This window comes from Felis catus, chromosome A1 (genome assembly GCF_018350175.1).
Source record: "Felis catus isolate Fca126 chromosome A1, F.catus_Fca126_mat1.0, whole genome shotgun sequence".
NCBI lineage: Eukaryota > Metazoa > Chordata > Mammalia > Carnivora > Felidae > Felis > Felis catus.
In genome coordinates, this window is record NC_058368.1 from 81,830,834 (window position 1) to 81,856,257 (window position 25,424).

Here is a 25,424-nt window from a genome sequence, read left to right on the forward strand (position 1 = left end):
TCTGAGTGTGTCTGTGTACGTGTCCCTGTGTGTATGGGTGTGTGAGTGTGTGTGTGAATGTGTCTGAGAGTATGTCTCTGTGTGTGTATTTCCATGGCTGAGTGTGTCTCTGTGTCCACGGGTGTGTCTGTGTGTGTGTGTGTGTCTGTGAGTGTGTGTGTGTTCACTTTCAAACTTCTGCTGAAGGGTGCAGAAGGGCCTGATTGTAAACCACTGGGGTGGGATGGTTCTCATCTGCCTGTAAGCCACTCGGGGGCTGTATTGTGGATTCCTCAGGGCATCTGCCAGAGCGAAGAGAGAAATGTTAATAATGCATGCTTGTTTGTTAAGAGAAAACAGGATATACCTGAGAGTTGTTTTTTCCAAGGATGCTCAGCATTTTATTCACGTCTTAACCCACGCTGTCCTTGCTGGTATCAGACCCATGATCTGCAGTCAGAGGGCATCCGAGTCCTGTTAGGTTGTCATTAACGTAGTAAAGCTTTCGTCACCTGCAAATGTTAAATGATTCAGAAGCAGAGCAAAGATGTTTCCCTCCACCTGGTCTGTGGGTCCCCCTCTGGGGGGAATGGGGGTGTTCTCGTAACGTGGAAACCTAGCAAAAGGACCCATTCTGACTGTGCTCCTCCCAAGCCCTGTCCTCCAGACGGGATGCCCGTAGAGGTCAGCTGTGAGGCCACGGCCCCGCCGCCGTAGTGGGGCTTTGGGGATAAACACCGACCTGTGCCGGCCACGAGATGTGCACTCTCCATCTGTTGTGGAAAAGTGCTGGAACAGGCATGTGAAACCACAGTGAGAACTCGTTGTTTGCTCTGCCTAGGGGGCGTGAGAATGTTTAATTGAAACCCAACTTTAAAATGTGCTCAAGGGTGTCATGTCTGGTACTCTAAAGGCTGCTGGTAAAACCGGATTACCACTTTCTTGATCCTTCGATCATCAGTTATAAACCATATCTACCTCTGTAGATATTTGGAAAACTGACGTAGGCTGGTAGAATCTATGGACCTAGCTACTGAGTCACGTCTCTGGTTTGTGTGATTAAACAGACTCTCGGCGGACATGCAGGACCACGGTCTCATCATTGATGGAGCCGCGCTGTCTCTGATCATGAAGCCCAGGGAGGACGGGAGCTGTGGGAACTACCGGGAGCTCTTCCTTGAGATCTGCCGGAACTGCAGTGCTGTGCTCTGCTGTCGCATGGCGCCCCTGCAGAAGGCCCAGGTGCGGCCCCAACAGCCGCTGGGGTGGGGGTCAGCGCCAGGAGCTGCTGGTTCCAGCCAGCTCTGATTTGTGATGGGGGGTGGGGTATCTTTTTTTAATGTTTACTTATTTTTGAGGGAGAGACAGAGAGAACACAAGCAGGGGAGGACAGGGAGAGAGGGAGACACAGAATCCGAAGCAGGTTCCAGGCTCTGAGCTGTCAGCACAGAGCCCGACTCGGGGTTCAAACCCATAAATCACGAGATTGTGACCTGAGCCGAAGTCGGATGCTTAACCAACTGAGCCACCCAAGTGCCTCTATAGTATTATTGGACAACAAAAAATACACATTTTAGCCGAAAGTATTCCCTCCCCCACATTATTATTTAAAAAAATTTTTTTAACATTCATTTATTTTTGAGAGAGCGTGAGCAGGGGAGGGGCAGAGGGAGAGGGAGACACAGAATCCGAACAGGCTCCACATGTTACTCCTTATCATTTTTGGTCTACTTGAACTGCTGCTCTGAGACACGTAAACAGAGAGAAAGATTACAGAAAAATGGCCTACGCACTTAAAATTATTAATTGCATCAAATTGCCAGATTGGATTTGCACACACGACAACTTTGACAATGAAAATAGCATCAGAAGCAGCCTATCTGTGAGAAATTGATGCTGGATACCAGATAGCCTGGAACGGCTGTATCATCCAACAGGATGTAACCTTCAGGTTTTTCCTACAAGTTTATCGCATCCCATATGTTTAAAGCCGCACGTGTAGCAGGAACCAGGAACTACTGGATTTACTTCCTGTTTCCATCTTCAGCCTTTCCTACGTTACTTCCTTGTAACCCCACTTCAGCTGCCTTGTCTTTACTTAGTTCTGCCCAACACGAAAGGGATTTCATCCCCTGTGGAGAAAACGAATTGAACTACTCCGTGCACTCGAGCCAGATCGTTGCTTCCTTCTCCTTATGTAACTTTACATCTGCATTATTTCTGCCTAGTTAGTGAATAACCCACACAGAAAACAGAGAAGATAAATTCTGCCTCTGTTTGTTTTCCAGATTGTTAAATTAATCAAACTTTCAAAAGAGCACCCTATCACTTTAGCCATCGGAGACGGTGCCAATGACGTCAGCATGATCCTGGAAGCCCATGTGGGCATAGGTGAGCTGCCCGTGTGCCCCAGCCCTGTATGCCTGGCCGGTGAGGCAGGAGGGGCCAGAGGTGGGACCAGGGCTCAGGCACAGGGCACCGTGTGGTGCGGGGCGTCTCCTGGCCCGTGTTCGCTTGCACCTTGTTTCACTCCACACTGTTTTCCGTCGCGTTGCTGAGACAGCGTTTTCTCTGGCAGGTGTCATTGGGAAGGAAGGCCGCCAGGCCGCAAGGAACAGTGACTACGCCATTCCGAAGTTTAAGCACTTGAAGAAGATGCTGCTTGTTCACGGGCATTTATATTACATCAGGATATCTGAGCTCGTGCAATACTTCTTCTACAAGGTAGGAAGGGCTCCTGTGCCGGGTCACCCACACGGGGCAGTGTGTGGCTGTCAGGTGCTGCAGGGACCACGGGGACGGTCTGACAGGGAGGCACTGACCCTGCTTCTAAGGAGGAAGCGGGCACTTGCCTGCGCGCACAGATCGAGCATGGAACTGATAACGTGCGCTTGTACGTGGCCACGAGGAGGACGTCCTTGCACGAGTCCTCCGTCTTGTGCTTGGACTCGGCCCTGGTCATACTCACGCCCACGTTGCTTTCTCCTTCCTCTGCAACCAGTTTCCATTCACGTTTCTGTTAACAGAGGGACCAGAACGTGTGCTTTGTGCCCTGAAAATAAGAGTAGGCTTCAGAAGCCCTCACCCCTCTCATGAGAGTACAGGGCGCCCTGGGTCACTGCCTGCAGGGAAGGTTCAGTACGTGGACGGCTTAGGAGGGAGAGCCTCTCATGGCTGCCACTGAACTAACCGGGATGTGGCTTCCCTTTCAGAACGTCTGCTTCATTTTCCCTCAGTTTTTATACCAGTTCTTCTGTGGGTTTTCACAACAGGTGAGTCCAACTGCCTGAGGTCAGATGGGCCATACCTCCCTCCCCGTGGGGGTGGCTGCAGGGGTGAGCAGACTGTAGCAGGGGAGCAGGCCGCAGGGGAGGAATGGGCTACAGGGGGAGCAGGCCGCGGGGGGTGAGCAGGCCGCAGGGGTGGGCAGGCCTCAGGGGGAGCTGGTCAGCGGTGCAGCACCCTGTGGCGGGTTCATGTGCCCCACCCATGCTCACCGTCCACAAAAGCCCTAACTTTCTGCCCTGAGAGGACACAGTCGGCATCTGAGACCCTCTCCCGGGTGCCCCACCATTGACATCTGCACACTCAGGTGTGCCGGCTGGAGGCCGTCTCGCCTGGCCAAGGAGAGCAGCGGCCCCTCGGCTACCCCCTTTCCATCACTTACTTGTTTTCAGCAGAGGGGCTGGGATGGGGAAGATTGAAGCTTGAAGATGGCCACCAAAGTTGCCAACTTTTAAGCAACACCTTGCGGTGGCTGAGTGGGGTGGGTCCCGGTCAGGCCTGGGTCAGCCGTGGTTTTAACACGACAGTTGACATCAGGAAGGGTTGGCAAGCGTCCGGCTGTCTGTAGCTGCGGAAGCATGGCTCTGTGTGCATTCTAGAATGCTCGTGTCTCTGGGTGTTTGCAAATTGAAAAACCATCAGAAAAGTTTGTCGAGAGGCCCAGGGTGCTGTTCTCAGTGTGACTTTGTCCTTCCTGCAGACGTTGTATGACACTGCCTACCTGACCCTGTACAACATCAGCTTTACGTCCCTCCCGATTCTCCTGTACAGCCTGATGGAGCAGCACGTCAGCATAGACACGCTCAGGAGGGACCCTTCCCTGTACAGGTACAAGCCCCCGGGACAGGTGCCACACAGCACTTAGCCACCAGCAGCGCCAGCCTCAGCAGCTACACTTGCTGCACCGGGAGCCCTGGCAGGAGAAAGCAACGTACCTGAAGTGGACGATTTAGGTAGAGGGTTCGTGGTGCGTTTGAAATGTGCATAGTAAGTCAGTTTGTACCTCACCTGTTTCTCAGCAGTTCCGGAAGGAGCCGGGATGACTTCTTTCCCCTCGTGACCCCAGTGCGTTTATAGCCTAAATTATCCTTTAAAAAGCCATGTATATTCTGGGGCATCTAGGTGGCTCAGTTAGTTAACTGTCTGACTTCGGCTCATGTCATAATCTTACAGTTCATGGGTTCGAGCCCCGCGTCGGGCTCTGTGCTGACAGCTCAGAGCCTAGAGCCTGCTTCGGATTCTGTGTCTCCCTCTTTCTCTGCCCCTCCCCTGCTGATGCTCTGTCTCTCTCTGTCTCAAAAATAAATAAAAACATTTTAAAAAGTTATAAAAAAAAAAAAAGAAACTAAAAACCGGGGGCACCTGGGTGGCTCAGTCGGTTGAGCATCTGACTTCAGCTCAGGTCATGATCTCACAGTCAGTGAGTTCGAGCCCCACGTCGGGCTCTGTGCTGACAGCTCAGAGCCTTGAGCCTGCTTCGGATTCTGTGTTTCCCTCTCTCTCTGCCCCTCCCCTGCTCATACTCTGTGTCTCTCTCAAAGATAAGCAAACGTTAGAAAAAATTTTTTAAAAATCCAGGTATGTTCCTTTCAGCGAGATAAAAAGAAAAGTTAACAGATTTGATCTCACAGTGCTCTTTTTTGCTTAAAAACTATTTTTTAATAATAAGGAAAAGATGTTTTTCTTCTTTTTTGGAGCTGTACTCCAACATTGTTGGCAGACTCAGACTCAGACTGCACAGGGTGTCAGGCAGATGGGGAAAGACCTGCACAGGCGGGGCGACCACAGCCAGACCCGGACCCTGGCACTGGGCCCGCTACCCCATAACCCAGTTTCATAGCTCGGCTGAGCCCGCCGGCTGTGCAGCCTGGGACAGTCCGGTGACACAGGGGGGCCTTCTGGACAGATGGTCCCTACAGAGCCTGGGGGTGGCCCGGTCATTATGTGAGCCTGGTTCTCCTGAAACGCGTTCTCCTCTGTTTGCTCACACAGAGATATCGCCAAGAATGCACTCCTTCGCTGGCGCGTGTTCATTTATTGGACATTCCTGGGAGTGTTTGATGCCCTGGTGTTTTTCTTTGGTGCTTACTTCATGTTTGAAAACACAACGGTGACCAGCAACGGGCAGGTGAGTGCAGAGCCGCATCTTGCTGGCTGCTGGGGACTCGGGTGGGCACGGGTCAGCATAGCCGGTGGGGCTCCTGGCATTCAGGCACCCCTCCACCAAGTCGCTCCAGGGTCGTGGCACGTCAGGCCATGCTGGGCTCTGCGGAGCGCTGCCCCTGTGGGAAGCCCCCTCCGAGATCAGACCCAGTGTAATCTGCACATCCCATTAGCTGCGAATCCAGCGCTAGTCCGGTCGTGCCGGCACCTCTTATTTCCTTTGGGGATTAATTCTGTAGTTGACACAGTGTAGTGTGTTTTCCCACATGCGCACCTAAGGACCTGTTCCCCTCGCGGTGAGGAGTTAGCGTTTTCTAGTGGCCGCTCGGCTCTGGGTGTTCGCATCATCTCTGGGGGTTGTTTTATTGGTATCTTTGCTTTTTTTCTTTCTGCCACTCGCTTCCCTCCCCACTCTCAGATAATGACCACCAACACACACATGGTAAGAAACTGTGGGTTTGTCTGTATGTTTTGGAGTGCGCTAAAAATAAAATATTTCTCGAAATATTTTGAAATGTGACTTCTTCTGTGTGCTTTGTCGGTAGAAATGGTGTTAGCTGCTGCTGGCTTCCAGTTCAGGGCTGGAGCCGCGTCAGGCCGGTGTGTCTGCATTTGGTCCTTTGTACGTGGTGTTTCCTCCCGGGTCGGTGAGGGAGGGGGGGTCCGTGTCACGGCTGCCGGCCGACTCAGTGACACTCTTTAAGTTGATTTTATATGTCCAAACTTCCCGTAAGTGTGAGGCACCGTCCCAGGCCCGGGAGGCGCAGTGGGGACATTGCCGTAAGTGTGGCAGACCCGGGCCTCAGGGACGCACGGGGGGCGCACCGGGGCGCGTGGACGCACCTCAGGGCCATCCCCACCGTAGCACCTCCCGGGTCTGGTGGCCGCACTGGCCCCAGTGGTGGTGTCCGGGGCAGACTCTCCTCAGCTGAGTACCCGGGCCTCCTCCCCACTTTGTTTCTGGTTCGTTCCTTCAGGAGTGCACCCTCCCCGCCCACTGTGCCCACTTGTCCCCTCCCTGGTGACTGATCTGTTTTTTCCTTCTCCTTACCTCTCATCGTAGCTCAGATCAAGTTTTTACTAAATCAATCTTGAAAGATTTTTAAATGTCTGATTTCACTCTTCTGAAACCTTGTGCTTTTCTAGAATTTGTTGCCTCAGTTGACGCAAATAACTGTTTGGACATCACTGGGCCACAGTGTAGTTACAGAGCTGTCCTCATTCCCTGGCATCTCTACAACGCTTCCTCACAGGCTGGGCCCTAAGGAAGTGTGTCACACGTATCTTAGGAAGAACTCAGAGATGCCAGGACCGAGGCGGCCTGTGGGTCCCGCGAAAAGGCCCCTCACCCAGTGCCACTGTGTTTGCTTGGCATTAACATGGAGGGGGCTAGAGATCAGACACAGGAACACACACACGTGAGCACTCAAACCAGGGTGTTTGCGCAAGACCCAGGCGTTACTTTGTTCGTGCCATGCCCAGCTGCCTTCGTCTCGATGGGGCTTAGAGCGATAGGTGCCTCCTAGGCAGCACGGTCGGAGCGATTTCAGTGGGCGATGGACACACACAAAAAGACGTGTGCAGCCTGGTACCTGCTGGTTAATGGGCATGGCCTTGAGCTGCAGGTCCCTGGTGAGGCCTGGGCAGTGTCCCCTCCTCATGCTCCAATCCCTGAGCCCTGATGTGCTTCCAACCAAACCTCCCTACAGCAGCTGCTCATGCAGCCGTGGGTCAATTCTTTGGCAGTTGCTCGTGCTGCTGTGGTCAGTTCCGTGGCGGCTGCTCATGCCTCCATGGGTCTGTTCTGTGGGTCATTTCCGTGGCAGCTGCTCATGCCACCGTGCTCAGTTCTGTGGCAGCTGCTTCTGCCGCCGTGGTCATTTCCATGGGTCAGTTCCATGGTAGCTGCTTGTACCACTGTGGTCAGTTCCGTGGCGGCTGCTCATGCCGCCGTGGTCAGTTGCGTGGTTCCTGTGTCCTCAGGGGCCTTGAACCCCCCGGAGCCTGGAAGCTGACTCCCAGGCCGGGGCTTTCCCGCAATGCCTTTACGTCCCCCACTACCAGGGCACACCTCTGCTCAGCCATCCGTTAGTGCACAGTGCTGCTCGTTCAACTTGAAACAAGGACAGAAAGAGAGACGAAAACAGAAAGCGTGGTTGTCCCCACCACTCCATCCCGGATCAGCCCAGCAGGTGCCTTGCCTCTCACTGGCTCAGAGCTTCCCGGGCCCGCCCTCGGCCGCACTTGCTGGCCCGTTGGGACAAAGGTTCAACCACGTAATGGAAGTCTCGTCCTATGAAAAGCCGCTCAGAAGCCTGGGGAAACTATGAACCAGCGCACAGGGCCAATGGTGCCAGACAAGGTCTGTAACATGAGGTGTTTGTCCGCAGTTACACATTTGAGAGGTGAACTTTTGCCGTTCAGTAGCTCTGTGTAGATGGTGGGGAGCCAAGACCAGAGCTGTGGGAGCGCGATGGTATGATCACGGCGTCCTCGGTCATGAGTGGGGCCCCTCTGCAAGGGGCCCAGGGTACACATCTCCATCCTGCGTCCCTAGGAGGACAGGGTCCCCGGGAGGCTGGAATGGCCAAGGCCACTCCACACAAGCACAAGGCCGAGGTTAAGCGTCTGCTGTTCCAGTTCTGGACCCCCTTGTGCCTCTTTATCTCTAGATGGAGCTTTCCTGGTTTGAGACGGTTTTCTTAAATTCTTGTTTGCTTTGGAGGTAAGAGGGTTAGATCACCCGCAAGACCGAAGATGGTATCATAGATAGCCTGGTTCCATGGTAATTCACATAAACCTGAACAACCCATGTGCATCGAGGGGCCATCTCTGGTGACTGATGACGCCCTTGGTCCTTGGGCAGCAGAGGTTTGGTGATGGTAACGCGCATCTCTGGCCACACACCCTCCATGGTTGGAACGCATCTCATGGTGTTACCTCTCAGAAGCCCCTTTCCGTTGGCTGTTGGTAGGTGAGGACCCTTTTTTAAGATGTACATCATTCTGTGGGAGCATTTATTAATCACGTGTAGTATTGAGGAAACAGTCATCAGTAACTTTTCTAAAAAAAATTCACTTGCGGAGCATTTTCTACACTGATACGTGAACCGAAATCATTTCTCCTTCTGGTCCCACCAACGAGAACACTGAACCCTAATTAACTTATTCCTGTCGAGCAGCAAGCAGGCTGTTCTCAGATGAGCCTCGCGGCTGGAGTGCTTTGTAACACAAGTCCGCGAACATTGCACACGGGCTAGAGGCAGGGAGTCCGTGTGGGGGGGCATGTGGACGGTGTTTTCATGATCGTGATCTTGAGAAAACAGTTATGTTTGTTGTGGGTATTTTTACACATGAAAATTAAGTTGGTCCTGGTTTGAGGGCTTTTCTGAGCAGAACGCTTTCCTCCAAGATGCTCCTCAGAGGACAGAGGGCGCGTGAGGGTCTGGGGCCGCGGGAGGCTTGGAGGTGCCCTCCTGGGCATTCAGTGTCGTCCAAACAGGACTAGGAAGTCCCTGTCGGGGGGTGGGGGACAGATTGGGCACTCAGGAGACAAACGCCCTGGACACCCTTTCGTGTTGGGGACTCCTGTCCTGGGCCTTCCCACCTCCAGCCCCTACGGTCCCTAAGAATGAGGACAGAGAACTTCAGCAATAAATGCACTATTAGCAGTTAGCCCACGGACTCCCATCTGTAGTGAGGAGGGTGTTCACCAAGCTGTCACCATGACTGTACCAGAGAGTCCCAAGCTGCCTGCTGAGGACACGGTGAAGGTAGAACAGGTGTGTCCTCATTGCCAGGGCCCTCAGCCAAACTCCTGTTCAGGAGTCAACATGTTGTGTTTTGCTATCGTTTGCCTGTAAAAATTACAGCTGAGGCCCACGCGTGTTAGCGCACGAGGCACTGGGGGCCGTGACTCATAGCCCCGGTCTGCCATCGTTAGCAGACGTAGGGATCTACCGACTCTGAGGAGGCAGTGGGACCCCATCCCCCTGTGGTGCACGCTCACACTCGCACGTCTGGCTGTTGGCCAGTGCTTTACACAGAGATTGCCGTGTTTCCTGCCAAGCAGGGCTGCAGGCGTGGGGCCCAGTGTCAGGAAGCGGAGGCAGCCTTCCTGCCAGGTCCCGCAGGTGGGCCCACGCACAGCTCCGGGCCCTGGCTGCCCCAGCCCCGCCACAGGCCACCCCTTCCGTTAGCTTCTAGTGAAAACCAAACACCCTGCCGACCGGGCACGTAGACAGCTGCCACGCTGTGACCCGTCTCAGAGTTTAAAACGTTTGCTGCCCCCCCAGAAGTTAAGCATTGACGAGGCCACGCTCTGATCAGAGTTTCTCGACTGGACGCCATTGCCTTTTGGGGCCGGGGAGCCCCGTGCAGTTAGCAGACCCCTGTCCGGACCCGCCGGACACTGGTAGCCCTGCACCCCCACCCCCACCCCCTGTGGCAGCCGACACAGTCTAGGGACAGTGCAGGTGTCCCCTGGGGCACAATGGCCTCCAGGCAGGAGTCCTGCGTCAGTTCTACTTGCATCCCGGTGAGGGACCGGTGGGGTCTGTGGGCGGCCTGTTTCCTGCACAGAGTCCTGACGCTTTGCTTGTCCTCAAGTCCTGCCAGTAGCTTCCCACTTCACTAAACGTAGCGCGAGGCCAGCCCGCGTGTTCACCCCACTGAATCGCGTGGGGGCCGTGTCTTTGGCTGAAGACGAACCGGGACAGAAGGCCGTTTGTCGTCTAGCATTTTAATTCTTCGTGAAACAAAGCTGTTTCCTCCGAAAGACGGGCTAGGAGCGTTTTCTGAGATGCACAGTTCACAGGGCCCAGGAGGGGGTCAGTTCTCAGGCAGTGAGAGCATCAGTCCTGCACAAGGAAACCTGCCGTGGGCTGACTTTTCCCTAAGAGGAGGCTTGGCAGCCGCAGTTCGTTTTCTGTGTCTGTGTCTGTAGCTAAGAAATGTGTCGTTTCCGTGATCTGACCCTACGCTTCGCCACAGGTGGCTCAGTTGCGTGTCGTGGGGGCGGGAAGCCGGGCCCGCCACGCTGGCTGCCAGGGACCTCTGTGCAGCTCTGTCCTGTCTGCCTGCACTTATCCCTTCCCTGTGACTTTCCAGGGGCAACCCCGTTTGTACAGTGTCACTGTATGTGACGTGGTTACCTCACCCACAAGCCGTTCTTGTGGTGGTTTTTCTTCCAAAGCAGGCAGGTGTTTGAGTCGAGCTTGAGAGAGAATAGGCAGGTCTCCTGAGTTCTTCCTGAGCGTGCGCGAGGCCAGAGCTGGCAGCCGGGGAGCATGTCTTCCCCATGAACTCGGGACAGAAGGGCTGTGCACACCCCCCCCCCCCAGCTCTGGTGTCTTCTCACTCTTAGCGTTCGTGGAGCAGCGAGGGGCTGATGGCGGGGGGCCCATGCAGGAAGGGCTCTGAGCCCCAAACCGCTGGCCTGGCCCCAGGGTTGGGGTGCCTGGGGTGCCGTGTACTGCCACTTTCTCGCCCTTGGAGTAACAAAGTCCCTGTAGCTTTGGGGTCTGGAGTGTTGGCACGCAAGAGCGGTGAGATGTGTCATCTAACACTCTGGTTTTGAGTGTGAAAAGGGAATCGTGTGTACTGACTAGACACCGTTTGGACTGTTTTCCCCACAGATATTTGGAAACTGGACCTTCGGGACACTGGTGTTCACTGTGATGGTATTTACGGTCACACTAAAGGTGAGCCTTCTCCAGCTACAGTGGACCCTTCTAGAATATGCCACCCCACCTGTCGTAACCTGTGGCCAGGGTGGGAGCCCCATGCACGCAGCTCAGGCAAGCTCCTGGGCCGCCCAGGGTGATCGTCGGTCATTTAAATAAGTCAAGTGCACAACAGCACACAGGGCCACCCAATACACGAGCTTCCAGAATTACACCGGAGGTAAATGAGGGAATGAGCCTCTTCTTTCCAAAAGGAGTCAGATCAGAATTCTTTCCGATGACAAGCAGCTCTCCCCCTCCCCGATATAATTAAAATCTACTTTAAAACAAATTAATGTGTTGGAGGTGCCTGGGCGGCTCAGTCAGTTGAGCATCCAACTTCAGCTCAGGTCACAATCTCACAGTTTGTGGGATCCAGCCCTGCGTTGGGCTCTGCGCTGGCAGTGTGGAACCTGTTTGGGATTCTCTGTCTTTCTCTCTCTGTCTCTCTGCTCCTCCCCCACTTGCACTGTGTCTCAAAAATAAATAAACACTTTTTAAAAAGATTGTAAAACAATTAATGTGTTGTAGAAAACTCAGTCTTTTTAAAGTCAAGCCAGATTCTTTTTTCTTTTTTTTTCTTTTTAGTTTATTTGGACAGAGAGGGAATGAGTGTGTGTGTGTGTGTGTGTGTGTGTGTGTGTGTGTGCTCATGAGTGGGGGAGGGGCAGAGAGAGAGAGAGATGAGAGGGAGAGAGAATCCCAGGCAGGCTCAGCGCTGTCAGCACAGAGCGTATCATGGAGCTCAATCCCACAAACCGTAAGATCATGACCTGAGCCGAAATCAAGAGTCGGATACCTAACCGACAGAGCCCCCAGGCACGCCTGGTCAAGCCAGATTCTGTACGTGGTACCATTCTGTGTGTCCTCCCACCATCTGCCCGAGTCTTCACGTGGCACAAAGCCCACCAGTGAGCTCCTTAGTAGTGACAACCACCACGGTGACTGTGCTGCTGGGGCCTCCCCGTTTGAGAAACACGCAGGGGCAGCCTCCCCAGGATGTGGGCCATGGTTACCTTCTTTCTCTCTCGAAGCCTAAGGTTCTCTTTATCCTAAGTGGTTTTATGTGGGCGTTTTGGCTAAAATGAAGTTGGTGGCAGTTTGTGTGTTTTCCTCGTTGTTTTCCAGCTCGCGGTCCCAGCTGTCACGGCTCCTTCCGGCATGCCCGGGTACCAGCCTGACTGACGACCTCTTTCTTTCTTCCAGCTGGCACTAGATACGCACTACTGGACTTGGATAAACCACTTTGTCATCTGGGGGTCACTGCTGTTCTACGTTGTCTTCTCCCTCCTCTGGGGAGGGATTATCTGGTACGACCCGGATGAAACATTCCCCATGCTGCACATGCTCCCTTCCAGGGCTCTTATGCATTTTCTACACGACGTTCCTGTGGCAAGTCACAGCGCTGGGGCCCGGGACAGCAGGGGGAGCGAGGCCGAGTGCTCCCCCCTTCTCTGGCCCGTGCTCTCCGTGAGGAGACGCAAGGAGTGCTTCCCGATCGGGCCGGGATGAGCGAGACCGGGGTGCTTGGCAGGGAACCTGGTCCAGACGGCAGGCCTGGCCTGTCTTCTCTGAAGAAGTCGCTACTGAAACGGGAACCTGGGAGGAGGTCACCCTCCTCATCACGGGTCCCACATGTTCGGTGCTTCCTGGAACAGGGCCCAGGCTGGCAGGCCTGGCTCGTTCGGCATCCCCCGTGCCAGCAGTGACGGCCAGTGTCTCGGGTGAGCCGGCGGGGCTGGCCTGGGGCCCCGTGCTCTTACAGGAAGACCGCTGTGGCTGCCGTGCTGAAAACAAGCCTGTGAATTAAACATGAGCAGGACAGTCAACCTGCAGGGAAGCCGGCAAGTTGTGATGCTGGCGTGGTGCGTCCTGATGGGGCGGGCATCTGCTCTGGTGCTTTCAGGGCCACACCTGTGTCATGCTGTCCCTTCTGCCCAGAATGTCCTTTCCAACTAGCCTACTGGGTGAGCTCCTACTGATCCTTCAAAACCCTGTGGGTCATCGTCCTCCGTGATGCTTCCCTTGAACCAGCACACAGGCGGGGCAGTCCCACACGGTCACCTAAGCCTCTGTCCCTGATCCCGTCACAGCACATGCTGTATTTTCTATAACTCTCCTGTGTGCCCCCCACCTCCCTGTAAGCAGGAACATTTCCTGAACATGCGTGGGACAGGGAGGTACAGAGGGCCGTGACCTGGGAGTGCCTTCAACGGGCCATCCTCTCCCCTCCGCGTGTTGGCTTTGAACACAGCTCTGGATGATGCAGGCGGCCCCTGGGGGACAGTGCTCCCTCTCACCCCCGCCTCTGGGAGCGTTGCTGGCCTCTAGTGGCAAGATCTGTGCACTGCATGTTCTTGGGGACCCACAAGTGCTGAGCTGGATGGGCTTCTGGTGGTTTCCAGCCCGCCTGCCCCCAGCTCACGGTCTGTGCTGGTCCACGTTTGACCCTGAGAGTATGTCTGCCCCGCTCACAGGCAGTGGGCGTAAGAATGGTGGAACTAAGTCAGGGTCACCGCCAGAACGTTAACTGTGGGTTTCTTCTGGCTTCTCTCATGGAGCCCAATGTAGATGTTTTCTCTGAATTCTGGATTTGCCTGGGAACGAGGCCATTTCATGCTGTTTTTGTAGAAAAGATGCCAATTTGTTCACAGGATGAGCCTTGGGTACTTAGCTGGCTCTGCTGACCAGAACCCACACTTGCCTTCTGCATGGTTAAAGATTTTTTTTTAATGTTTATTTCTGAGAGAGGGAGAGACAGAGCATGAATAGGGGAGGGGCAGAGAAAGAGGGAGACACAGAATCCAAACAGGCTCCAGGCTCCGAGCTGTCAGCACAGAGCCCGACATGGGGCTCGAACTCACTAACCGCGAGATCGTGACCTGAACCGAAGTCAGATGCTCAACTGACCGAGCCACCCAAGTGCCCCACCTTCTGCGTGTTAATAGCCTTTGCTCAGGTTATGATTCTAAGATACAAAAACAAAGCAAAACAGAAAAACCACCTATTTTAATTTTTTAAAATCTTTTTTCCAGTCCTGACCGCTGCAGGGCTCTCCTCTGGCTGTGGGATGACTCCCTAGAATTCCTCCCTCCTCCCCTGTTCCTTAAGGCCCTGCAGCCACTGCTTGTGAGTAGTCAGCACACAAGCCAGGGGTCTGGGCCGATGAGTATCGGTGACAACAGTAAGAGCTCCCTGAACAGGTGGGCTCTTCGTGCCAGCAGAGCAAACAGGCTGCGGTTTCGGCGTCCTCCCGATGACCTCTGACCTGCCAATCTGTCCTTTTTCTCGTGTCCTTGGCGCTGCAGGCCCTTCCTCAGTTATCAAAGGATGTACTTTGTGTTCATCCAGATGTTGTCCAGCGGCCCTGCCTGGCTGGTCATCATCCTGCTCATCACTGTCAGCCTCCTTCCCGACGTTCTCAAGAAAGTCCTGTGCAGGCAGCTGTGGCCCAGCGCCACAGAGAAAGTCCAGGTACTGGCTGCTCGCAGGGGGAGGGACGGCGTGGGGCGGGGCAGGGCGGGGCGGGGCGGGGCGTGGTCCCCAGTGTCCAGCCCGAAACAGGCACTGTGATCCCTGTAAGGACAGCAGGAAAGGTTGTGTTTGGAAATGTGATAGGTCCAAGTATTACTACTGAATTTCATGACACCATATAGGATTTTTTTTTTTTTTAGTTTATTTATTTATTTCAAGAGAGACAGAGAGAGTAAACAGGGGAGGGGCAGAGGGAGAGAGAGAGAGGGAGAGAGAGAATCCCAAGCAGGCCTCCATATAGGATTTTAAAACACTGAGGTAGATGAGATTCAAGACTACCCATGTTTAGATCCAAACAGCTACTCCGCTGAAATAGAAAATGGTCGAGAGAGAAGGATTAAGCCAACACAAATGACAAATTCTTTTGCGGAAATCTAAAAAAGTTTTTTTAATTAATCGTTACTTTGGTGGTAAAACTGCATTAGTTTTAGGGATAGTGAATGTGGCCCAAAACTTGAGCATTTATATTGGGAAGTTCTGGTGATTTCTAGGCTCACTTATTTTCCCCAACCTCAAATTGAGGCCAACAGGCTGAATTGTGGGTTCAGGAAAGAAGCGACGTATGCAGAATGCCCCATCAGCACATGTCACTCAGAGCTTCTCAAAACCACTGTGGCCTGCTCAGGAAGCATCCCCCTACCCCTGTGATCTCAGGGAGGGCACGCCCCCATCCCCCCACCCCGTGACCTCAGGGAAGGCATGTCTCCCATCCCCTACCCTGTGACCTCAGGGAGGGCACCCCCCCATCCCCCCACCTGATTTGCCTCTGGAGGTGCAGAGCCCCTGTGAGGAGAAGGGAGATCCTGCTGGTTGTGCAGAAGCCCAGGCAGGGCGGTTCCTGCAGGGCTCACGTCTTCCCTGCTGAGCACAGGTGGTTGTGCAGGTGAAGGTGGGGGGATGTGCAGGTAGGAGGCTGATTCGCACACTTCAGGCCCAGGCCCCGGCCCCGGTGGGGTCGACGAGCTTTCTTAGAAAGAAGTCTTGCGCCCATTTAAGACGTTGAGCCCAGCGCCCCGGCTCCTGGTGATTCCCTCCTTTGTGGGTGTTTGTCGACTCAGCACTGGCAGCACTCAGGAGTGAGTGGGTGTTTGTGAACGACTTCACCCTGAGCTCCGTGGCGTGGCCGCCCTTAACCGTGAGGATGGCAGGGCAGCGGGAAAGGGAGGCCTCTGCCCGGCTGGGTCTGGTCTGGGCAAGGGAACGCTTGTGGTTTGCTTAGAGGTGGCCGATTAACCGGGCTCAACCGCCTTAACTTGTTTCTCTTTTCCCTTCCTCCTGCCCTTTGTCTCCAACCTGTCTGCCTCAATAACCACCCCCACCCTGTCTCGCTGCGCACGGCCCCCCGGCCCCTGTGGGACTGCAGACTGAGAATCAGTGCCTTTCTGTCGAGCAGTCCACCGTCTTTATGCTCTCTCAGACCTCCAGCAGTCTGAGTTTCTAACGGAACAAGGTGATGCTTTTCTGTCATTCGGCATGGTGGGGTTACAGTCGCAGGAAGCAGAGGGCTGACCTTCCTGAGAGCCGTGCACACACCCCCTCTGGGGAGTGTCCGGTCCCATGGCGGGAAGCCCTGGGGTGACCTGTGTCTTGAGATGCAGAGAGGGCTGTGTTCTCTCCATGCCAGGAACTCACCTGTGTGTCTCTCTGGGTGTCCATTTGAAGTACCAGGTCCCCTGCCAAGGTGCGGCCACGTCCTTCCTGCGGGCATAGGGCTGCACCACCTTACACTGGCCACCGGGTGGGACTGGCTCCCAAGTCACAGGAGCCCAGGTGGGCAAAGTCACCTCAGCACCACCGGTCTCTCCTCAGCCCGTGGCGGATGGAGGGCAAGGCCTCCTCACTCACAACCCCCTCTGTGGACCTATTCTGTGTACAGGGAAACTGAGGCCACCACGTTAGAGTATGCTCAGGACCCACAGAGCATTGCAGAAAAGACCAGACTCGGGCTGAGCCACTCAGACTGTGGACTGTGTGTTGGGTCAAGTGTTTCTCCAAATTGCCTTTTAGCTTATTTTTAAAGATCTGATTATTTTTAGACAAAGCCCTCTACTTTGCTGTAAATGGCGGTAGTGGCTTATTTCGCTGCTTACACAGAAGTTTTCTGTGGCAGGCACCCAGGGTCACAGCCTGTTGCAGAGCCAAGATTTTAGGCACGAAGTGTTGTCCAGAGATGGCTTTCATTCTGTTTTTCAGCAGTTTATTCATGTAGCTGAATACCACGTTGACGTATGCCTCAAAATTAGTGATGCTTGCATCACTGTCTCCCAAGGCAGCTTATTCGTAGGAAAATACCTTTAATAATGTTTGATTCTATACAGTTGAAACACTTTTTTAACTCACAGGATGGTACATTTTTTTAAATTTTAGTAATTATCAGCAATCAAAATTTTTCTGTTAAAGTGCCATCAGAATTTGCTAGAATGAATTACCTAATTTCATCTCACTGTCAACCAACTTACTTAAAAACATCTAGAATGCAATTATTAGGAACACCTTAAGTCACAGGATGTGCTTGTGAAATTGATTAAATCCTGTCAACTCTGGGCTAAAAATCTATACTTTCACTATGGAGGCGGTTTGTTAAGACTCCATCTTGGAAGCCTGCCTCTAGCCGCTGGAGAAGGTTGGTGCTGGGCTCCCTGCAGTGTACTCGGCCACACGGGGCGGCCCGCGGGTGTAGCCACACCACGGAGTGCCTGGCACACACACGGGTGGATATGCCTGTGCTTCTGGGAAGCCACCCGACGCCTGCAAAACTTTGGAGGAACAGAGCGTAGACCGGTCCTCACTTCAAATGGACAGTTGTTTCCTCCCATCTGTTCTGATACAAAGAAAAACCTCACAGGGGCCAGGTTTCCAGTGTAGACCGATGTGACCCATATATGTGTATTTCTGTCTGCATTTAGCTGTATTCTCTATACAATCCCACCTGTGCAAAGGGCAGCGACCGCACCTCTCTCCCCAGAAGACCTTGTACTTCCCGTACTCACGTCTCAGACCCTGTACCTGTCCACCTCTTAACGATTCTCTTCTCCCGACCACTGAGAAACTAATACGGTTTAACTAGAAAGCCGGCGCCGGGAGGCCTGGCCCCGTCGACCTGCGGTGCTGTGACTCCGGAACCCTTCGGGGGTCTAGCCTCAGGCCGGGACTTCTGCGCTCCTGGAGTTGGGGCCAAGGGGCAGGGGACCAGGGTGTGGTACCTCCCCTTTGGAGCGAGTGCGGCCAGTCTGGGTCCTCTAGCCGGGGCTCCCCCACGGGCCCTCGGCCGCCCCGGCCCTCGGGCTCCATCTGGTGAAGGGCGCCATCGAGAAGACCCGCTCCTTCCCCGACGGTGCCTATGTCGAGAGCCCGTGCCCGCCCCACGGCCCCAGCCCGCACAGACTTCCCACGGCCAACCACATGCCCTTTGGGCACAGAGGGGCCCGGTCCAGCGGTGCCCACTGGCAGAGCAAACCCCACATCGGCCACGAGGCCAGACTGTGCTCACGGACGGGAGGCGCTTCTGGGGCCGGGCGCAGCCCCTCTCAGTATGTTTCCTCGCCTTGCAGCAGAGCACGAAACTCAAAGCATCGGTCACTGCCGCGCCCAACACGGACCGGCCACTTCTGAAGGACCTCTTACCGCGGCCGAGGCGCCACTAGCCAAGGATAGGTAACAGTGTCCGCCACGCCGCCCGGCGGGCCTCCCGGGTGTGCTGTGGTCCTTCCAGACGGTTTGTTCTTCCTCCAAAGTTTTGCTGTGCTGTGCCATTTTTGATAACAGGGGTTCATGGTGAAAAAAAAAACCCTGCTTTTTATGCACACGTGTGTGTTTCTATCCCAGGTAAGTGACGTGCCTGAGAGTGGCCGGGCCACACACGGCCGTGCACTGTGCCCACACACACGTGTGCCGTGGCCCGTGTTGTCCCACATGGTTTATGAGCTGCTACTCCCCCAATGTGTTCAGGGTTCATTTTGCCAGAACAAAGCCTGTTCCGCGGACTTCATTGTGGAAACAGCTTCACCTGAAAGGTCTATCAGGAAAGAGTGTATTTTGACAAAAAAGGGGAATGTTGCATGATTTGCATTGAACGCCGGCCCAGACAGATGTCTGGCGCAGGCCTTCTGCTGTCCACAGGCTGACGCGTGGAGCCACATCTGCCCCTGAGAGGCACAGACTTGCAGCCACGCACAAAGAGCACTCTGAGTTAGGTTTTTGAAGTGTGACAGGCACATCTGCCTGGGGACGGTTTTCCTTTAAGACCGATTTCTCCTTGACTGCTCCCCCACTCCCCACTGCCCGGTAAACCTCAGGACGTCTAGGCCAGGCCACAGGGTCCCGTGAGCTGTCAGAATCTGCACAGACTGTGTTTGCGTGTGTGGAGGTGACCGTGGACCCCAGTCTCAGTCCCTCCGGCCTCTGGAAGAGGCTTTGCATGTTGACATGCATCATCTTTGCCAGACGGTGGAGCCAAGCCAGGGAGCCATTTGTAGCCAGAATACGGTTACCACGCTGGCTTGGTGCCCTAGTTCAGATGGGTCACATGTGCCCACTCCCCCACCGCATCTGGAACGGGAGCCCCCACAGGCAGCATCAGCGCCGGTTGGGTGGGGTTCCTGTGGGGGGTCCTGGGACTGACACTGTCTGTCCTGTTCTCCAACAGAGCACATGCGTGCACGGCCAGAGCCACCTCCCGGAACTCACCCTCCTGGCCTGTCGGCGGAGCTCCAGCCCCTGGGCCACGTGGCCAGGCCCACACACAAAACAGGAGCCACTCTCGTGGCCTCCCCTCTCCAGTCTCCTGCACAGCCATTCTGTCCCTGTGCCCCATGAGGGGACCACTGGCGGACAGGCCATCAGTCCAGACCTCTGAGAGCCACACGTGTGAGCCTCTCCCCACCCTAAAGGAGGGACCAGGGCAGTGGGACTTGTCTGGAGCTTGTGGCCAGCACGTCACCTCTCCTGGCTCTGGTGGCCTCACACTGCCTCTGACGGGCATTCAGTTGTGTTGGGAAGAAGGGCCCCAGGGCCTGCTGCGTCCCCACTGCATGGGGCCTCCAGCCTCAGACACCTCCGGAGAAGGACACCTGTGTGGACGTGCACCGTGGACGTGGAGCGCAAGTGGCCACCCCACCGGCCGTGCTGAGCACGGGGGGCCTGTCCTCACCATGGGACGGGCTGGCCTTGCCTCTGTGCCTCCTTGTCCACAACCCTCTGGTCCTTATGCTTCTAGAACTGGCTGGACCAGCCCCTCGAGCCACGTGTTCCCACAGCCTGTCAGCGTCGTGGCCTGTGCCCTGCTTCTGTCCAAACCCACCACACGGTGGGGCTGGCCTTCAGGGTCCTGTCTGGTGTGGAGTTTGTTTCTTCGAGGGGGTGCTAGCGTCCCCCATGTGTTGCAGGGTGTCTTTGAGTCTTGCCTGTCTGCTGGCTGCCCCATGGAGAAAACAGAGTATCGCGTGTGAAGAATGAGTAATACCGTCCGTGTGAGCCTTCCCAGTACAAGCTCTGAGATAGTTATCCTCACGCCCCCAAGAATAGAGCCTCCCCATGTTCTCTTGTTGGGAGAAGTCTCCCCCACTTGTTCCAGGGGCAGACCACGGGCTGTGACGGTCAGACCCCTCCATATCCTCACTCAGAGGTGCCCTCCGGGGGCCGCGTCCATCTTCCAAGATCCATTTCTGGCCCACACTGGTGTGATGGTGAGTCGGCCTCTGAACCCCGAAAAGCAATATTGCCATCCCAGACTGCTGCCCACACTCGAGACCTTGACCAAACATTGTGTTTTCTGTTAGATGCCCGCTTTGTTGTCGTCTGTGCTGCCCAGGGCATTAGTTGGGGTGGCAGAGCCATCAGAAGGCTGGTGTGCTGACAGTCCCTGGCACTTCTCTGCACCAGTAATTGTTTCTAGAAATAACCTCTTTGACATAGCCTTAATGGTCCGGAAGGAAACTGAGATTTCAGTCTGAGATTCAAGTTCACATGTTGAAACTGATGCCTTTTAAGAAAAGCATCACCCAGAAGCTAAAGTACAAGCAGGGACCTTTCCCACTGCGGATCCCGTGCTGTGGAACCGGGGACGTCGGTGAGTGAGCCCGGCGACTACTTCGGAGATGCGGGATTTCAGGTGTTTTTGGAAGTTCAGGTTTCATAATTTGATTGTATAATGTTTCGCCTATAAAATATTTATTTGAACTAGGGGGTTAATTCAGTGCGTACACACAGTGGTTGGGATAAGTTCAAGTGAAGTGGAAACACCATACCAAAGACCAGGAGACAGAACAAAGAGTAAGAAAGGGTCTCCGCCATGAGGGTCCTCGCCACGCCCTCCGCTCCGCCCTCCACACGCCCTCTCCGCTCTGACCTCTCACGCCCTCCCTGCACCGCTGTCCCTGGTCACGCCCTCTGCCCTCGCCACGCCCTCCCCCCCTCCCTCCCTCCCTGGCTACGCCTTCCGGTAATGCCTCGGTCACGCCCTCTGGCCCCGGCCGTCAGGTCCGCGCCGGACCTTGCGAACGGTGGTGTGTGCATTTTTACAGCCGTTTTTAAGAACCTACTATGGGTATAAATGTTCCCCCCACACCTGTAGGGGGACAGATTCTCTGTATGTTTAGTTAACAAATTCTTTGTAACGTATTTTTTTAGAAATCTTAAAATTGCCTTTGCACTGAAGTATTTTCATAGCTGTTTCTATCTCTTTTATTCATTTATTTGTTAACATACCGCACCTAATTTTTAAAGTATGTTTTTAAAGCTTTTATTTTTTAAGTTGGTGAACTTTTGGCCACTTTACATTTAAATTCTGGTGAGAGTTTTGGCTGAATGTCTCAATACCCGATGAATGTGAATTTTCAGATTTGATTTTATTCTCTACACCTGTTTGTTTTTGGTGTTTCCGGTGGCAGTGATTAGTTGAAGGCATATTTAGAGCACAATGTTTTGCTTGCTTTTTCTTCACAGTTGATTGTGATTGTCATCTGCTCTTTGTTTTGTTTTCGATTTCCATCCTTCGGCCTTAAGATAGAAGTTTCTCGAGGGATGGTTCAGTATCCTCTTTCCACCTGTATTGAGACGGTCACCGTTTACCTCTGATGATGCAAGTCTCCTTATGAAAGTCCCTAACCCCTTACATGCTCCAAAATGTCTTTTACAAAATTGTTTGGGAAATATTAAGTGACTGTGCCTGATCATTGGAAACAGGGGCGGGAGACAGAGCCTCAGAGGTAAGGAAGAACCCGCTGAAAGGCCGCACGTGGGACTCCGTGCAATCTTTCACCAACAGTAGTTAATAATTACTGGCCTTAAACTGACCTTAAAGCAAGACATGTCAACTTTTAGCATTTTTCTTAGTTTTGAAAACCTTGTTCAGGACTGCACATGTTAATGAATTAATTCATAATTTCCCACACTGGTCCCAGCATCTGATTCTGGACCCGCACACCATCCCCTAAGAACAGGTCACCAATAAAGCACGGGTGGTCCTGACCCAGTCACCGTCTCTCTCCTGCTTTCAACTCCGAATCTACTCAGGGCCACAGGCGTGCACGTGTCTCAGCATGCATGCACACACACAGTGCACACACGTACGCACTCCCTGGGCCCTGTGCATCCTGCCTCCCTCCTAAGGGGACCCTGCCAGGAGCTCCGGCAAGGCCAGGCTCCTTAGACCTCGAGCCTTGTGCCCTGGCTGGACGCCGGAGGCAAGCGTGGACGGACAACGCTGCGGTGCTCTGGCCTGATAAGCGTCTCCTGTTCGGGGTCCCCCCCCCCACCCGCCTGCCTGCAGCTGTGCCCTCAGGACAGTGGCAGAGAGGCTCCTCTGTGACCCGGGCATCCCTGGGCTCTGGCTGGCACCCTGCCTTGGGCAGCTGGGGAAACACACCGTCTTCTCCCAGACCAGCCTGTGCATTTGACTCCATAGGGTGAACGCAGAGCACAGAAGCCTGGGGGGGTGGGGGGGCGGGGGGCGGTTCCTGAGCCTGGGAAGGAGGCCGGAAATGCTTCTGCAGGTACAGGTTGATAGAATTGTCCTTTGGCCTGGTGAGATTTTGCAGCTTTAACTACAAAAATGTCTCCCACATGTTGTTCTCATTAGTCTCGAATAGTTGCACGTCAACCGAATGTTGAGTGCAGCCTAAGGGAGTTCTCCGCCTTTTTTTTTAAAACCACTAAGTGCATCTGTTTTGCACTGACTGGTGAAACCTAATGCAACAGCTTTACTTCACCTTGAAAATCACATTATTTATTTAACAGCTGCGTGTCACGTTTCGTTGTTCAGTGTCTTGCCTTCTCCATTTCTTTTGGAAGTTTCCCATTTAAAAACAGGAAAAATGTCAGCTGGCAAATGCAATTTTTTTTAAGCTAGCGGGTGGGTGAGCGGGAATGAGAATCATTCTGATATTGTCTAGAAACAAAGCTTTAATGGAGATGTGTTGGAAGTATTATTAAAGGGTGATTCTACTTTTGCAGAAAAAAATCTAAAGATCAGTTTATATAGCTTTATTTTTTACCTTATGAAAATATACAGAATTTTAATATGCATATATTGTCTCTGACTTAAAATTATGACGTGTCTGCATTGCCATTTAAAATGTCCATTCATTATGTAACGTAGTAAAAGAGAACCTTCAAAATGCATTTAACATGAACGGTATCTATAGTTGTCATCATCATAAATACTGGAATTTATTTTTAAATTATTGAATATAGTAGGTGCATTTAAGATGGCCGATCAGCCTCCAGATAGTAATGTTAACCTGCTTTGAAAAATTAAATTGTGATTAAACCAAATCTTACATTTCTGTAAACTTTATTTTGTATGCTGTTTTTAACTTTTATTTCTGTAGATAAAGTATGACTTGATAATATTAATTATATTGGACTTTTCTGCAGATTATCTAAGCAGGAGACTTGAATCTGCTTGCAATAAAGAAGAAAAAATGCCTGGTTTGGTTTCTTTATTAATAAAAAAAGCAGCAGTTGGGCTTAAATCTCTGGGGACAGAAGCTGCAGGGTGAACCTCTCAACCTGAGTGTGTGTCTGGGCTGAAGGTGGGGCGTCCTCCCAGAAATGGGGGGCAGCACCTGCATTCACCGATCGCGGGATCGCCGGCTGCCCTCGCACCGTCCTGCCTGCGCCTGCACTCATCCTGCGCCCTCAGGCCCCTGCGCCCTCTGCTCACACCCAGCTAGGCCGGGATGGGCTGCGGGCTGATTTTACGCATCCGGCTCCCCACCCACTGGGTCCCAGCGCTGCCCCTTCCTCCTCTGGGGCCATTTGCCCCCACACTGCCCAATGGCCACTGCCCCCCCCTCCAGTTCCTTGTCTGAGGACTGGCCTCGGACCCACAAAACCTGACTCCAGGCCCCAGATCCTGGGATTCTGTCCCAATTAGGGCGGCAAGGATAGAGCCCTAAGGTTGGGGATGCTCGGTTCTGGGGTTGCCACCTCACGGGCCTCCCCAAGCCCCTGGGAGGAACCAGGTCAGGCCTAGGGTTCCACCGTGTGCGATTCTAAATTTGGGGCTTTTCCCGGCCTTGTGCACCACAAGCACCACACAGCAAGTGTATCACACGCTGAGCGGGTGTCGGTCACAATCACCAACCAAACGCTAGTGGCCAACACCAGACTCTAGGAAACACAACGGGAAGTAAATGCCTCCAGTGATTCTGGGGCCCCGGGGCCTCCGGTGCCTGTTGTTGGTTGTCCGGTTTTCACACCTGTCTCAGGTGGCCCGAACCTGGGGCCACGCTACCCCTGGGGGCTGATGAGTACACTTGCCTGGCTTGAAGCTCGAAGATGTAACGGCAAACCCACTCACCTGTGCCCACGTGAACACAACCGTGCACATCACCTGGTCCTATCCTAGCTTAACAACACCCTCTTTCGTGGGAAAGTCTTGAGAATATATACTTTCTCAATTTCTTTCCTGCATTAAGGGGATACCACTAGCATTTTTTTTAATGTTTATTTTCGAAAGAGAGAGAGAGAGAGAGCGTGAGGGGGGGCGGGGCAGAGAAAGAAGGAGACAAAGGATCCGAAGCAGGCTCCAGGCCCTGAGCTGTCAGCACAGAGCCCGACGCAGGGCTCAAACTCACGAACCCAAGATCATGACCTGAGCCAAAGTCGGACGCTTAACCTACTGAGCCACCCAGGCACCCCTAAAACTTAATATATTAATTCCCCTAGGGAAAATACTCACCTTTGTACATTTTGTACATTTTTATGATTTCAGGACTCATTGGAATAATTCAGGAACATTGAAATAGCAAATGTCTAACTTATCACCGAGATGCATTCACTTGTCCTAATCCGAGAACCTGTCAACTATTAACCAGATGAAGAATTTCTCAGACACTGAAGACACCAACCCCATAGTTAGTGGACAGGTGTCATGGCTAAAACCAGCCAATCTGGAGTAAATACTTGCTGCTCAACGTCCAGAGAAATTTACACTTAAGGCCCCACAGCACATTACTGGAGGCGACCTATCGTGTCTCCTTACAGCATTTTCTTTGCAGACCCATCAGCAAGACACTAGAAATCACAACATCCGAAAACCACAGTGCTGCTGTGCCTGGCACCCTCGGGGCCCACTGACAGGCGCTGTCCTAATTTATTGCTTTTTAATGTTTATTTATTTATTTTTTTTAGAAAGAGAAATCCAGGGAGGGACAGAGAGAGGTGGGAGAGAAATCTCAAGCAGATTCTATGCTTCCAGCACAGAGCCTGATGTGGGGCTCGAACTCACAAACTGAGA

The 25,424-nt window shown here is 53.4% G+C and overlaps 1 protein-coding gene across 2 annotated transcripts in view; it reads left to right on the forward strand.

Annotated features, from left to right (window-relative positions):
* The window catches only part of ATP11A (ATPase phospholipid transporting 11A), a 121,589-nt gene extending 97,980 nt beyond the window's left edge, over positions 1-23,609 (forward strand). The window contains exons 20-30 of one of the 2 annotated variants that reach the window (XM_023253353.2): positions 1,047-1,221; positions 2,268-2,370; positions 2,558-2,703; positions 3,192-3,251; positions 3,965-4,092; positions 5,257-5,392; positions 11,063-11,128; positions 12,356-12,459; positions 14,458-14,623; positions 16,047-16,133; positions 19,329-19,462. In XM_023253353.2, the coding sequence (XP_023109121.1) occupies positions 1,047-1,221; positions 2,268-2,370; positions 2,558-2,703; positions 3,192-3,251; positions 3,965-4,092; positions 5,257-5,392; positions 11,063-11,128; positions 12,356-12,459; positions 14,458-14,623; positions 16,047-16,124 (1,162 nt within the window). In that variant the 3' untranslated portion in view covers positions 16,125-16,133; positions 19,329-19,462. Of the gene's footprint in view, positions 1-1,046; positions 1,222-2,267; positions 2,371-2,557; positions 2,704-3,191; positions 3,252-3,964; positions 4,093-5,256; positions 5,393-11,062; positions 11,129-12,355; positions 12,460-14,457; positions 14,624-16,046; positions 16,134-19,328 lie in introns of both variants that reach the window. The other variant, XM_023253346.2, reaches the window with a different exon arrangement.
* The last annotated feature ends 1,815 nt before the right edge of the window (positions 23,610-25,424 follow it).